The sequence below is a fragment of the Crocodylus siamensis genome, chromosome 4 (assembly GCF_052110815.1).
Source record: "Crocodylus siamensis isolate JL-2025a chromosome 4, ASM5211081v1, whole genome shotgun sequence".
NCBI lineage: Eukaryota > Metazoa > Chordata > Crocodylia > Crocodylidae > Crocodylus > Crocodylus siamensis.
In genome coordinates, this window is record NC_143398.1 from 103,268,713 (window position 1) to 103,284,492 (window position 15,780).

Sequence of the window (15,780 nt, forward strand, 5' to 3'; positions counted from 1 at the left end):
TACATTAAGCCTTAAACAGAGAGCTCTGATAAATTGCCAAAAATATCTACTGTTTTCAACTTCTCCTGTATTTAGTAGTTATCAGTAGGTAACTTCCTTTAGGCAACATAATAGACTGGGTTTTGAAAGCTGGAGGAGTACTGAAGTTATAATTCAATTTAGGGATTTCATTTTATGCATAAGGGAGATGAGGAAAAGAATGAAGATCGCTATCAGAGATTATAACAGTTAGGGACCAAGACTGGCATTACTGGAACTCAGGGAGCAACTCAATTAGAGACCAGAAGAGTCAAGCAAGAAATGAGAGCTGCAAAAGGCCTTGAAGATGATATAAACCTTGAACTTGAAGTGGTGGATCTAAGGAAGCCAGTGGAAAGATAAAGACAAGGAGTGACCTGACTAGAGCAATGAGAAAAGACAATGATCTTAGCAGCTGCTAAGGTCTTCTGCTCAGATCCTTTTAAATTTTGTTGTACCTGCTCTGCAGATGCATAAGGAAACTTAAGCGATGTAAATTACATGTCAAGGAGCTGTAAGAAGATGTAAGCAAAAGCAGTGCTATATATTTCCATGTACCGGTCTTTACAGACCTTTTGTGTGTAAAGTACACTTGGATTCTTCATCATATACTGGCAGGGCAGGTAGAAGTAGATATATGAAAGTCTACCTGAGCTCCTGGAAGTCTGATTTAAACGACATTAAGCATCACCTCTAATTCTAGTTCAGTGTGTTTTTAATATAGTTACAATGTTGCTTCTTAATTCCTATCCATAGACTTAATCATGTTTTCTGAGTAATTTAGTACCTTTTAAAACAAATATATTCTTGTCTGCAAATTTGTCTTAAGAGCTGCATGAATGGTTTCTGAATCCTGAATTCTGAAAAAAATCTGCTTATGCTTAAAGTTATCCTATCTGAAATTTAAAAACAGCACAAAATATGATTATGGTAGTGCAGAGCTCTTAATACAAATATTTGTGAGCTTCAGAATTACTAGAGAGGTTGCCTCCATATTAACGCTAGTGAACCATGGTTAGTATCCCCTGGTGGTGCTGTTTTTTCCCACCCACCCTGAACTAGAAAATGCATTTCTGATACAGTGTCATTTTAATTGACACAAAATAAACTTTTGGTGGATCGTTTTGACATTCAGCTGTTGCTAAACATGTTAAAAGAAAAGTAAATGTACTAATCATTGGTCACAAAGCAGCCTAATCCATGGTGACCTACAATTTGTTTAGGATCCTTTAGAGCAGCAGAGAGATTAAAGTGTGTTTAAAAAAGAGGTAAACAGTGGGTCAGAGATTAGAAGTGAAAAAGGAAAAGACTGGCTTCCCCCAGACCACACACTGATAGTAGGCCTTCCTTCAGTGATTGTTCAAAAATGTTTCATGTTTCTTTTCCCCCTAAAAAACCTTAGAAACAGAAGGTTTGATTGGCACTTGTCATGGCTGATAGAGAGACGAAGATGCTTTGGTAAAAAGGAGAGGGAGGCAGCCGTGTCAAAAGCAGCAGTAGCTAAAGGATGATTCCTCCTTTCTGTGGTTTTGTCTCCCTCTAAATTATTCAAATCTGGGTGGCATCTGAGGATAACGGGCATTTTGACACAGCTTAAAGGATTGTCTGACTAACTCCATTGAACTGAAGCTGCCATCCTTTTTTAAAAAAAATTATAAAGAGGCAGATCTTCTATAATCTGATATGTATACAAACGAAAGGCAGCTCGATGCAGAGGTCTTTAAATATTTTGGGGAGGGGGAAGGGGAGACGACAATTTTATCTGTTTCTTGGATGATTGATTGTCTTTTTCATCTGTCTGCAAGAATGCTACTTATTGGTTCAGAAAAGGCTTTATTTGATTTTCTTTAGAATATCCATCATTGCTTGAGATGCATCTGGTGGTTACAAATTCAAGTCAAGCCAGCTGGATTAGAATCAACAAATGTAGGGAATTTTTTCCACCAAAAGAGGATCCTCGCCAACCAGGAATCTCTTCTGTTGATGGCCCTCCTGATTTATGGATTTTTCTTTTTCGTGGCAACTTTCTTTCTTTCTTTTTAGAATTGCATCGTGCCTCTCCTTAGTCCTTTGTTTCAACCATGCCAGACAGTTTAAATGGGCTCCACAGGGTTACTAGCTCCTCTGTTAGGCTGAGCTGCCGTTTAGTGTTTGGTCTCCTCTTCACTTCAGAACCTAGACCAAACCTTGCTCATGCTCCTCACAGGAGTAGCCCCAATGAAATAAGTAGAACTATTCACATGAGTAAGATGACCAGGATTTGGTCTGCAGTAGTGTGCTACGCATAACCTGTTCAAATCATCCAGTCTAAAGTGCAGCTGGCCAGGACTGCACCGTGGGCAGTTCCCCCTGTCCTCTCTCCTTGTACCTTCTTTGCAGGGCTCTGGCTCTGCCTGTGGGCAGTGGCGCAAGAGCGGCAGCTGGAATTCACTGCTGCTGGGGGAAAATGTCACTCCATTTTTGGCTGCTGACATGAAAGTTGAGTGGCCAAAAAAGTCTCCTCCCAGCAGCGGTGAAGACTCCTACGCTGCTGCCACTCCTGCACTACTGCAGGTGCAGCTCCTGCACTGCTGCCACTGCCAAGCAACAGAACTACATTTCCCAGAATGCCCTTCACTCATGGATTACTGCTGCTGCTTCTCTTGTGGAAGCTGAAGCCAGAAGGTTTCTGGAGGAGGGGGAGCAGGGGACAGGAGGGTATGGTACCTCCTACTCCATTCGGGTGCTCCCCTTTGCCCCCTTTTAGGCAGTGCCTGGGTCTCTGACAGATAGTCTTTTAGCATGGGTTAACAGAAGAAACCTACTTGTCTTTCCCACTGCCTGTGCTGACACACTGACACATTTACTTTAGGCTATGACAGAACAAGCTTAACTTCGGGCCTTTTTCCCTATAGTTCTTCAATGGCGGTGGTTATAAGAAGAGAAACAAATATTCCAGTGCAATAGGAAAAAAAATCACCCAGCCCGGCATGGGCAACTGGTGCCTCCCAAGTCTGGGTGGGGGCACCAGATTGTCGACGGGGGTGGGGGGTTCGTGGCTGGTGCTTCCAGGGGGTGCACAGTTGGTCTTGGGGTGCACGTGCACCCGCATGCACCCTCTGTGCATGGCCAGTGCAACCCAGCTATGTGATGCAGTCCTTACCGGGCTGCTGCCTGGTGGATAGTCTTCAGTCAGTGTTGGACAGCAAGCTTATATGTTTCTTTGCTTGTATCTAACAATGTGTGTTTGCCAAATAAACCTGTTTGTTTAACCCCATCAGATTTTGGATAAAACCCAGAAGTAGAGATGGGTAATTGGATTTCTTCTCAGCGACTGTTTGGGGATTGGGGTACCATTGGTCCAGAAAAGTGCTTCTCTTGGACCTTTGATGGAGCAGGGCATCTTGCCACTGTTCCCCATTCAGTGCGCCCATGGGTGGATCTAGAAGTTTTGGGAAAGGGTCACAGTTAATGTAGTTCAGCGTGACATAAAAGAACACACATTTTTTTTTCTTCAGGTAAAAAGAAACTAAAAGCTTTACTAATATGCTAGGGGCCTATTCAGTTTAAGATCAAAGCAAAAATAAATATACCTTTATTGGAATGTGTAATAATAATAATTTGCTAGATTACATATTAAGTTAAAAACATAACAAACTAGGCAAAAGTAGTTGAGAGAGATTTTTTTATTAGTCCTGAAGTTATTATAGCTAAATGTACATTCCTTATTCCAGTTCATAGAACAAAATCTAGCCTTCTTGACCACCTTGACTATGCATCCAGCACTTCACTGACAGTCTTTTCCATGTTTGAGTTAATGTTCACCTGAGTTAATTTTTACTGCACCTGTATTAAGTTTTTTAGCTAGGACTAAATGCAGTCTGCAGGACTGTGAAACAGAAGAGAGAGATTACCAAGAATGGCTAACAGACACCAACATTGCAGAAGAAAAATATAACTTTATTAATGGGCTGTCAAGACAATTAAAAAGGGGAGAGGGTCATTAGCACCTGAGATTAATAGAAATCAGGTACATTATATTGAGCCATGAAGTCAATTGACTCCCTCAGCACTGCCTGAATAGAAATGCTGCTGCCACTGCCAGGCAGTTGGTTTTAAAGTTTACATGGAGCAGAATCAAAGGTGAGGACAGGGATTCAACTGTACCACTGTACTCCCCCTGGATCAGCCTCTGGGTACACCAAATGGCAGAGATCAGATACAGAAATTGAAGGGTGAACAGACAGTGTCCTGCCTCATCAAGGTCCTAAAAAGGCACCCTTTTAAGTAGAGGTCCCTGACTTCAATGGATGTTTATACATAAAAAAATGCTCTATTTCTATATTTGTAGTGAGTTTTATGAAAGTAGGAGTCGGAACAGGGAGGGAAATATCAACTGTTGTTGGTAACCAGGGATTCTGAAGTTTCATCTGTTTCAGTCCTTGTAAGACTTAAACTGCAGGAGGGGGTGACTGGAATAATGAGAACTACCAATGATGCTCTTAATACCCCTTGCCCTTAAGACCTGGGGATTCCTACAGAATGCTCTCTAGGGGATGTAAAATAAAAAATGCTTGTGTCAGCTCATACAACATTACTCAAGATCATAATCAGGTAGAATCTTGATTTTTCTCTCAAAGTTCATTTTGCTTTTTTATAGGGTGTTCTATCTAAGGTGCACTAAATGTGCTACAAGCATAAACTAATCACATTTTGCATCATTTTGTGAAGCAAGCATTGTTCTCCCCATGTTGACCACAGACAGTTGGCAAGCTCATCCATCTACATTGCAATAGGACAGACATGTAATGGCCTTGCCAAGATCACCTGACAATTTGATGGCAGGGATGGGACTAGAAACTGGGGGCATGTTTAGATGAAATGGGGGCCCTAAATTGAAGTGGTGGGTTTTTAAAAACACTATTTCAATTTAGGGCCCTTTAAACCCCTGTGGTGTGCACACACTCGCCACACTTACTTGCCTCTTTGGTGGTGGGCAGTGGCGGGGAGGGTGAGGTGCTGGCAGGTGAAGTGGTCCCTGGGCTGTGAGTGAGGGCAGAGGGAAGGGAAGGGGAGCTGGTGCTTTCCTCTGCGGCAGCAGCACACCCTGCCCAAGCGGCACCCACTTGCAGGCAGCTGGCTCAGGCAATCCTGGGGGGCACTGCAGCTGCAGAGGGAAGCACTGGGCCCCTGCATAGCTCAGGCAGGCAGGCTCCAAGGGGAGGGAAAAAAAAAGATCAGGCTCCCTGCTTTTCTTGGGTGGAGTCTGCCTTCCTGGGCTTCTGCCAGGCTGCCTGTAGGGCTTCCTGCAGAGCCCCTGAGCTGCACAGAGTCCGGTGCTTCATTCCACGGCTGTAGGGGCAGCAAACTAAAACTCCTTCTTGGAGTCATTTAAATTCGGCGACATAATGCACCTTGCTACAGCGGCTGTAATTAATGCTCAATACAAAGCTGATGTGTGTAAACACCATCACCATTAAAGTGGTGCAGAAGCATTTAGCCTGCTCTAAAGTGTTGTGCACACATGCCCCTCATTTCGTCAACACATGGCCTGGGTCTCCTGACTACAAAATTTGTGTTTTCAACCTTTAGATCATATTCTGTCTCAAAGTGTAATGGGAAATATTTGAAGGAGATGCAGTTAATCCTTGTCTCTTGTGTGATTTAGAATAATTCTTAGTGCTCTTATCAGATAAGATGATTTGTGTTCCATATCTTCCAGGATTGGAAGAATCAGCTGAAGATTCCCATGAGGAAAGCTATTGTATTGGAGCTGAGAGGCGTAGAGACTCTCAAAGTCCGGCAAACAGAAAAAGCCATTTTAAACCGGATAATGGCAGCTTGCAAGAAATAGAACAACAGCAAAAAACAAAAGAAAGGCAAGCACAAGTCCTACACATTTACTCAAAACTTCGTGAGACTCAAGCCCCTGCACACAGAGCACCTGAGACCATGACTATCTCCAAATTTGAGGACTGTGAGTTTTTATGTCTGAGTTTGTTTTTTGGTTGATTACTCAAGAGATGTACAGCGATCAAAATGGGGGGAAAGACAGTAGCCTTCTCTAATTCTTGCATGCGGTGGAAGGACCAATGCATAGACACTTTTCACTGTGGTGTCATAATTTAGACATTGGCACTTCTATAACTGCTGTTAATCAGATGGGCAAGAATGCATTTTGGACTGTTCTGTCTTCTGTAGCAGTGGAAACTAAATTACACATGGAAAATATCTTTAAATATCTATAGTACACAAACAGGCTGCATCTGTACATATAAAAAGGCTGGATTGCCGCAATTTACTAGTATGCGTATTTGCAAAATTTCTCAAATGTGGGCTTTGTGTGTGTAACCATTGCGTGTACGATAAACATTCTACATTGAGCAAGAGTGAACTAGCAGTTTTAGAAAACCCAGTTCAGAGAGAGCGCTTCTCACGGACTGCTTCAGATGAATAAAACTAAAAACATTATTGATGTTGCCACATGACTGGTAAATAACAAAAGTCTGCATTTTCTCAGGCTCCAGGAATAGGCCATGGTTTTAAATCGGGTATCAGCAAATTAGCCAAAATGGTGATCTTGTAAAATATTACAATTCTAGCCATTATTAATGCAGTCCACAGATGCCATGGGCCTGTAGCTGTCTATCATGGGCTCTGTGGCTCAGTACAGACATTCAAAACACCCAAGCCTGAATTGATTCAGTCTTTGCAGGTTAGTCTAACCTGTGTAGATTGTACCAGCAAGCAAGTGAATAGACATTTACTTTTGATTCTGGAAATGCGAACACATGCCTGCAGTGGTTCAGGCCATAATGCCGGGGGGGGGGGGGGGCGCTAGAATGAACCCTCCCTTCCCTTTTGCACTGGATGGATGGAGGGAAGCTAAGCTGAGGGAGGGGGCAGGCCAGATCCTGGCAGGTGGCTGAGTATAATTGGGGACAGGTTTAAACCGCTTCCCTGGCCCGCAAGGACTCCAGCCAGGGTGTGCCTGGAGGGGGAGGGGGAAAGCAGCCTTTGCCAGGGTTTTGGGGAGTGGAGGGGGAGTTTCACTAGAGCCTGGCCAGATGCTGGCCCAGCATGGCCCCATAAGGTGAAGGGGGCAGGGAGGGTGTTTATTACTCCCTCCCTCCCCTCTCCCACCGGGGGACCCCTGCCGGGGTCTGCCAGCCCTGGCCACCACCTCTGCTGCTTGCCCCTGGCCAGGCAGACCCTAGTTAGGGTCCCCTGGGGGAGGGAGGAGAGAGGTAAGGGGCAAGCCCCCTTACTGCCCCCTTTGCCCCAGAGGGCCATGCCAGGCTGGCAGCCGGCCACTCCCCTGCCCCTGCTCCAGCTAGGGAGCACAAGGATGGGGCTAGTCCTGCTCTCTGGAGCAGACAGTACAGCCAGCGCAGAGCTGAAAAGTGTGCTGGGGGATTCTGATTTACCTTAAACCAGGAAGGGGTCTGGGACAGAAGTGCCATAAGTTGGTTTGACCTCAGTCAGTGAAGTCTGATGCTACAGTCAACCAGGCTTATCTTAAACCAGTTTTGGCCATTTTGAAACCGGTTTAAGTGCACTGAAGTTTTGTTCTGTTACAGGTTTAAACCAGTTTCTGATCACTTAAACTGGTTTATGTGTAACTTCTGTCCCTAGTCTGTATGTTCAGGGGAATCGCACCTCAGTGAATTGCTATGTGTGCAGATTCTTTTTACAGACTCATCACTGTAGCATGAAGCCATGAGGTACATCAGACCATACTGATAGCTAGGTACTATTTGGAATAACCCAAGGACTCTGTAACGCATCTAGCACTGTGTACCTATGCTAGTATGAGTAATGGTACTAATACTGCCCAATAGTAGGCTATCTTCTGTTATGATCTGAATAAACTCTTCAGCTTTTTGCACTGCCAAGCAATACAGCCATGGCAACCTGGAAACAAAGAGCCTTGTTCACATATGTCCTGCACCAGTGACCAAAGGGTCACTTCTTTCTCAGTTGGAGTCTCTCATTACAAAATCCAGCTCAGTACCTATGAAGACCAGAGATGCCAGGTCCATCCCCACCTCAGTAGTGCTTCTAGCCTTGCTGCCAGTTCCTGGAAAGAGGCTGAAATGTGCTGGCAAGTTCTTGACATGCAACATCCAATGAAAAGAAAGTTGTTCAAACAATGTATAACTGATTTAATCCCCACTCCTATAATAACTGCCCTTTCAGGATAACAACCAAATTTCAAAGGCAGCACAGGATACTACACAACTTCTGGGAATGGTTTGACAAGGCTAAAACAGCTATCAAACTAAAAGCCCTGGCAAAGAAAAGTCTCCTGGGTGGACAAATAAGTGGAACACAAATTTCCTTTATCACATTGGTTCATAATTGCCCTCATTCCACCCACACACCTGGAATGTGGCTGTGGCCAAACTGAAAGAAGTGCTCCTAACTTAATATCCCCCTAGATCTGTCAGGAGTAGCCAAATTCCCCATTTGAGTAAGGCAGATAGCAAGTGGTGCTTGCCCTGGAGCAGTTTTGTATCTATGCACACGTACACCTTCTGGCTCCAGTTGGATGTTAAAAGTAATCGAAGAAGGGCCGCAGTCATTCCTTACTATGCATCCTCTTTACACTTACGGAGAAACAACTGTGGCACTTTCAGATTTGATACCACTGAGTATACCCAGTTTTTTAGCTGTTTTCAGACTATATTATATTAATACAGGACAACATAGGGAGATCTTTTTTCAGCCACTACTTGGGCAAGTTACTGCTTTCAAGGTGTTGAAGTCTGTGTGAATTCAGGCTGCTCTACACTTGTAGAATGTAGGTACATGGAAATGAGCACCGCAGTTTATTAACTCCTGCACCGTGTAGAGGTTTTATTGTCAGCTGTGTATTTTCTACCAGTGCTGTGATATGCTCCCCTTGTTGGGTAAAGAATCCGCCTCCTCAGAATAATCATTGACAGCTCTAACAGCACAAGTGGCATCCCTGCAGCCAGTTTCACCATCCATGCCTGCTGTCTGCAAGCTTCATGCTGAAAATGCCAACAAAGCAAATTATATGCTATTATACAATCACACTATGATCATTTCTGTAGAAAATGTGCCTTTAATAAGCGCATTGTAAGAAGTTCCCTTCTCTTTTGTGTTTAGCATAATGAACCTTTAGATGGAATTTTAAAGAAAACATAGCAGTCACTAAGCTCCTATTTCTATGTTTATTTATCCAGCAATTTACATTAAGCGACAAGTGTAATTAGCTTTCCTGGATAAATGCTAAGCAAACTGGGAGTATTTCAAAAACGTAATGGGGCACCTTGCAGCGATGATCTTCTCTTTTTTTTTTTTTTTTCCTTTCCCCCTATATTCAGAGAAGATAGTCTCAGAAGGTTCATACTTCTCTGGCTTATGCAGTGACTGGCACTTCAAGACAGAGCCTGAGGAGCTGCATTGATATGTTTATACCATAGTGGCAGGGACCTCAGCTGTGCCATGAAAGCGTCCTGAATTGCTTCCCCTCTGTGTGGTATCAACCCCAGAAATGGGGCAGGGAGGATGCCTTGTAGGCATCCCTATAGCATCCTCAAAATCAGCGTTTCTGGCATGCTCAAGATCAGTCTCAGTTCAACTGCAAGGAGTTATCAGTACCTTAGTTGTAGGGTTGATGCATGTGGAGCAGGCGTGGATGGGAGAGATCTTTCTCTCTCACTGCTGCCATAGTGCTGGTATAGTTCCAGGGCCTTCAGCCACCAGTGAGGTCCCTGAGGCAAGGCCTAGATTAGAAGGTAAAGGTTAGATGACAGATAGCTCAGTCATCTGAGAGCTGCAAACCTTCATGTGAACTTCTGAAACAGAAGTTATGAAAAGGAGCAAAACTTTGTGCTATTTGTTATAATGTGAAAATAGTAAACAAGAGCAGGTGTAGGCTTTCCCCTCCTGTGGAAAAGCCCATAGAAGAGGATCAAGGGTGGGAAGAAAACACCACGTTGAGTGGACTCAGCTCCACATTGACTCCTGGCTGAGTCTGCTGTAAGCATGTCTTTCTAGTGGGAAAAGGTTTTCCCCCCTCATTACCTCCAACAGAAGGCGTGGCAGCCCACCCCCAGATCCTGTGGTTCCTTTGAGACCTGCATAATGCTGCAGTGCTATCTGCATAGAGGACATGTGCCTCAGTACTTTAAAGAGAGATTTAAGAACTGTTGAAGTCTGTGCAGTCCCTAATCACGCTGCTCCGATCTAGGTACCCTGGCATGGTCTCAAATCAGTGCTTTCCCTCTCTTGAGGACTGTCCTCATTTTCCCAGTTCTGGTGATAACCCTCATTGCAAAGAGTGTGAGGCTGTTTAAGCTCTAGCTATGCATATCTTAGACACTGATGCCTTCTAGACTGGCACATCTCAGGGGTACAGTAGCAGGAAAAAACACTCCACAGTGAAGGGTTTGCCAAGTTTGTAATTAGTCACCTCTTGCAGTACATGAAAGCAGTCCCATTCTTTTTCTCAGAGTCATGAAAAGGAGAAACAGTGTCCATGAATCAGGCCTTTTCTTTTTCACACCTCTACTCCTAACAGTTGGAAATTGCTTATTTTTGGAACAAACAAATTCAGCAAACACCATCTGCTTTTGATAAAGTGAGCAACAGTGATTAAAACAGACATGAGAATATGCATCAGAATGTCTCTCCCCCCCCGCTTTTTTTAAAGAAAAGAACAGGCTGCATAAAAATAAAATAGAAGTTGAGTTTTCTCTTGGGGGTGGGGGGGAAGGAATAAAAAGAGGAAGGCTTTAAAATGTTAAAAAAAACTGTTTGTGAACTAAACTACCAAACAGGATCTCAAATAAAATTGAAAGCTGAGGCTGACTGGATATGGGAGGACTTGGATACATAGTATGCAACTATTAATCATCCTGCCTTGGAAGGCATTACAGAAAAGTTACGGCATTACAGAAAAGTTACATTAATTGCAACCTTCACATCTACAGAATTATCAGCGTATAAAGAATAAAGTTCAGTCTGGACAGACCAGAAGATTGAAGTTTAATCTGGGGCAGTTCACTCCTGTATGTCAACAGAGATGCTATCACTTATTCAGCTGATCCAGATCTATGGGCTAATGATAAGACAAGGGCATCTCACTCTGAAACCCCATAAACATATGGGCTGGAAAATCCTAAATACAAGGACTGGAAGCATCTCAGGGTAGGCCTCAATTGCAGAGTGCAGTGGTGTTCAAATATACCTGAATTATCTTGGCACCAGAAGTAATAGTGCTGCAGGAAGCATGACCCTGGGCTCCCCCTGCACCAGAAAATAGCAAGCTTCCATGGCTGGAAGTCCCATTAGTTGATAGGGCTTCCAGCCAGGGGCACAACATGCACCTCTGCAGCTGGGAGCCCCCAGCTGATCCAGGCTTCCAGCTGTGGGGTGTACCTTATGTCTGGGAACTGGCATCAGCTGACAGGGGTTCCAGTCATGGGGGCATTCCCTATGTCTTGGAGCCATAGCTTGGCCATATGTTCAATTAATGACATGATGGGAACCATGCACAAAGCTGTTCCACATTTTTGTGTAATAACTTTGTGGCTTATTCTTTGTTTTATCTCATTAATAATTGCATTAACGCATGGCCAGGTAATGACTAAAGGCATGATTAACTGGCGATGACCTATCCTCTTCTTTATTTACTATTCCCCCAACCTTTGTGTTTCCTGTTGTCTTTGTCAGTGGCGAGTTTGTTTTCGTCAATATCTCTGACAAAAATATTAAGGAATATATGGGCAGGAACTTATCCCTCTAGTACCCTACTACAGAAATATCTGCTTGATGATGATGATTCCTCATGTACAACTCCATTTTGACCCCTTTCAGCCAATATTTAGTGCATTTAATGTGCGCCATGTTAACTTCATATTGCTTTAGTTTTTTCAATAAAAATGTCTTGTAGTGCTTGCTCTTACATGAAAACCGTTGACTATCAACCAAACTTGCAATCTCATAAAAAAAAAGGCACCAAGTTAGCTTGACAAAATCTAGTTTCCCTAACCTTATGTTGATTGGCATTAATTATTTTCCATCCTTCAGTTTTTTATTAATTGAGTCCTATATGAGGCATTCCATTATTTTGCCTAAGATCAGTATCAGGTTGACAGGCTATAAGTAGCTGCCTTGTGCTTTTTAAACTTTTTTCCAATATTCACACAGCTTTCTTCCACTCTCTGGAACCTCTTTAGTGTTCAAAACCTTACTGACATTTCCAGCTCAGTCATTTCGACCGCTTTTGTTTCTTACTTAGGAACTGCTAATTGTCTTTGTCTTTCATTTTTTCCCAAGCATTGTGCATACTTTGGGGGCCAATATGCAGAGCTCAGTTGAGGCTTCACTCATACTTAAGAGACCTGGCCAGATTTTCAGAAGGGTTCAGCAGCCAGCACTTCCCAGTGCCCATTATAACATAACTGTGATACTGGAAGATACTTTAGACCTGTCCAGCGGACATGGGAACTGAGGAACTATGCTTAAGGCAACTTAACGAATCAGGCCTTCCTTTCTGAGGTTCCGTCTAGCTGCCTACACTGCCTCTGTGAAATATCTCTTATTTGTTAGTTGTATTATTTGCTGGCAAGTTACAGCGCATGGTGTGGTCAGTTTTTCTCCGCATATCATTTCTAATTTCTCTGGGCTCATGTGAAGAGGTGTGCCCAAGAATAATTTATTAAATGTATGAAAGTGATCAAAAGAATAACCTGTTAATCTCAAGAGTAAATGAAAAGATGGTGACTGTAATTCATTTCTCTGTGCTCTTGTTTCTCAAATGGTTTTGATAAACGATTCATTGTTTTTGTTGTTCTTATTGTTAAAATTAAAAATGTCCATTTTTTTTTTTTAAATTGGGGGCAGGGGAGGGGGAACTACATTTTTTTTTTTTTTTTTTAAAACACAGTAGTTTTCTAGATCACCATTCATGGTATGCTGCACCAAAGAAAGCAACCTGTGTCCTTGAAGCAAAAGTGCGTGGGGGTGGGTTAGGGTATTGGAATTGGGGATGGGGAGGGAGCCATCAAGCGCTTAGATTGTAATCAGATAAAGCTAGCTGTTTGGTATTAGTGTGTTAGCTTTGTCCAAGCCCCTAGCATCCTCAATGGGCCAAAGCACTCTCTTCATTTGTCACCCCAGCGCACCTTTTGTGTGAATAATTTCCCATTGGTATTACCCAGAGCTTGGAGTCGATAGCGGACTAGCCTCTTCACTTGTACCATTATTTCCAGCAAGCTTGATACATCTGCAATAAATCCTAGAGGATTTGCAAGTGGACTGAGGGAGCGTGAGTGACAGAATGAGCTGATAAGGTCTGAATCCTACAGAAACAAAAGGCTTTCCATTTTGTTCTGACAAGACAGTCACTGCCTTTGAATTGATTTGATTTGATCAAGTTTTTGCCAGCTGTCTATACAAGTTCAAGCAAGTGAAGAATTAAGCCCAGAAGCTTTCTCTCACCCTCCAAAAAGCCTTCATATCAATGTGAGGAAAGAAAATATCTTTCATGAGTTTGCTTGCTTGCTTGCTTGCTTGCTTGGATAAAGCAGGATCTTTGAAGCACTTGGAGCCCTTCTCTAATGATGCTTTTCAGATGAGAAGACTTTGAAAATTATGATTCAGAGCTCTTTGGAAGAACATCTTAAATATGAAAAGAAATACGCTCACAGAGCCAGATCCATTTGGTGCTAAGGAGCTGTGATATATTTTGACATTTATAAGCTAGATCATCATAATATTCTGTAAATTTTTATTTTCATGTTTGTGTTTATTCAGAAAAGCACGAATCAGAAATAACATCTATTTTTCAGCCTTGTCTGTTTAACGCATTGCACAGTGCTACAATGCTAGGGGATATTCTAAAATGGTAGAAAAACACTAGATATGGGTAAAAGGTTCAAGCTCATTTGACACTTGTTAAAATGAAGACAAACTTGGTGAGTTGGTAGTGAGGTGTATTAGAAGGGTTTAGAATAGATGACCTGGTGCACCAGTCTAAGAAAGGCAAAGCTTTAGTGAAAAGTTTTCCTATGCCATGTTAAACATTGTTCCTAGTTAGCTCAACTTAATTTTACTTTCTAATACTGGAATAGACTCACTATCTTGGGACTTTGCTGTCTGATTTAGTGCTTTTGTTTTTGAGACATATTTTGCCCACTAAAATACATCAGTGGAAGAAATATTCTTGTGTCAAGAAAATGTCAGCATTTTTTTTGCTGGTTTGCTTGTTGCATGGTAAATATAAGTGCATATGGTAAAATATATAACAGAAAGGCTTTACATCTACTCCAGGCAATAATAAAAAGGAGTGACCTTTTACCATTAACATGCAAAAAATTAGCAGGTTTTGGAGTGTCTTATCAGCATAAATGCTGAGGAGAAAAGGGGAAGGTTTTCATTTGTATGAATTTGATTTTTCAGAAGTGATGCCTTTCCCCCAGCACTGTACATATGCATCATTTTCAAGCTTATATTTCTGTATGCAAATTTAAATTGCGTACTTTACATATTCAGCTAACATAACTAATTAGGCACCTAAGAGGCCACTTGTACATCTGCCTGATTCTTGCACAACCAAATACAGGTATGCAAGAACTATGTAAATCTACTTCAGACTTAGTGGTGCGAGCCTTAGACCAGGTACAGACATTGCACTTTTACCAGTATAAGTGATCAGAAACCAGTATAAGTGACCAAAATAGAACAGAAGTTCAGCACACATAGACTGGTTTAAAAATGGCGGAGCCTAGTCTAAGATTTGCCCTTCCCCCTGGCAAATATATGTTCTGTTCGCTACTGATCTAAAGTATGCTGCTTACAGAAAACTGTGTAACTTAGATTGATTCCACATTGAACTTTTTGAATGTCTGTACCTAGCCTTCATGTCCTGATCCTCAGCTGTGTCATTGGATTCTTGGGTCACAGCGTTAATTAGTTTCTACTCCAGCAAGGCTAGACAGTGCATATTTATTGCACTCTATGAATAGTCTAATAGGTTTAATATTTAACTGAGTTGCTGAATATTCCTTTGCTTGCATTTTCCTTCCTATCAGTCTCATGAGCATCTCTGATTTTTCGCTTAGCAGAGTTACTTAAGTGGCTGAATAAGATTCCAGTCCCTCTTTCCAGAAGGGAAAATTATCAGAGTCACAGTTGCTGACTATGCTATTATCATTATTAACTGTGTAGATGTATTTTAATGTCCTTCAGAACTTTGCCACCCCTGGTCTGACAGCTAAAGCACTGTATGTGTGTGTGTGTATATATACAAACATATATACATGAGCATGTGTATATGATCAGTGAGTTTCATTTCTCCCACCAGTGTATTTTCTGATTTGGGAGAAACTTCTTTATGTCTCTGCACTTCAGTTTTTCCATCTGTAAAATGGGAATAAGTCCTAATTCATGTAGGTATTCTGAAATTTAATGCATAAATATTCGGAAACTACCACATAATGTTTATTATGTTTTAAAATCGCACAGAATAAAAATAAAAACTCAAATAAACCCTAGAATGTGCTATGGGGCCAGGTAAGAATGGCAGTTGCTACTCAGTTTTCAGTACAGCTAATTTTTTAAGCTGTGAAGTCTTGTCACATGTCAGAACTAAAGCTGCCTGTGCAACCTTAATTTGTCCCTCCCTGTAGGTATGTGTTATGTAACAATTTTAGTTAATGTTACTGCTTTTTCCAGCTTCCCTTAATCCTGGCATTTGCTAACCTTTGAGGGTCTGACTTTGCACCCCCTAATAGTCATGCTGTGTCC

The 15,780-nt window shown here is 42.3% G+C and overlaps 1 protein-coding gene across 1 annotated transcript in view; it reads left to right on the plus strand.

Moving 5' to 3' along the window:
• C4H12orf42 (chromosome 4 C12orf42 homolog) overlaps nt 1–15,780 on the plus strand; it is a 284,699-nt gene that overhangs the window by 173,582 nt on the left and 95,337 nt on the right. The window contains exon 11 of the mRNA XM_090043229.1: nt 5,720–5,974. Within this exon, the coding sequence (XP_089899355.1) occupies nt 5,720–5,974 (255 nt within the window). The remainder of the gene's footprint in view (nt 1–5,719; nt 5,975–15,780) is intronic.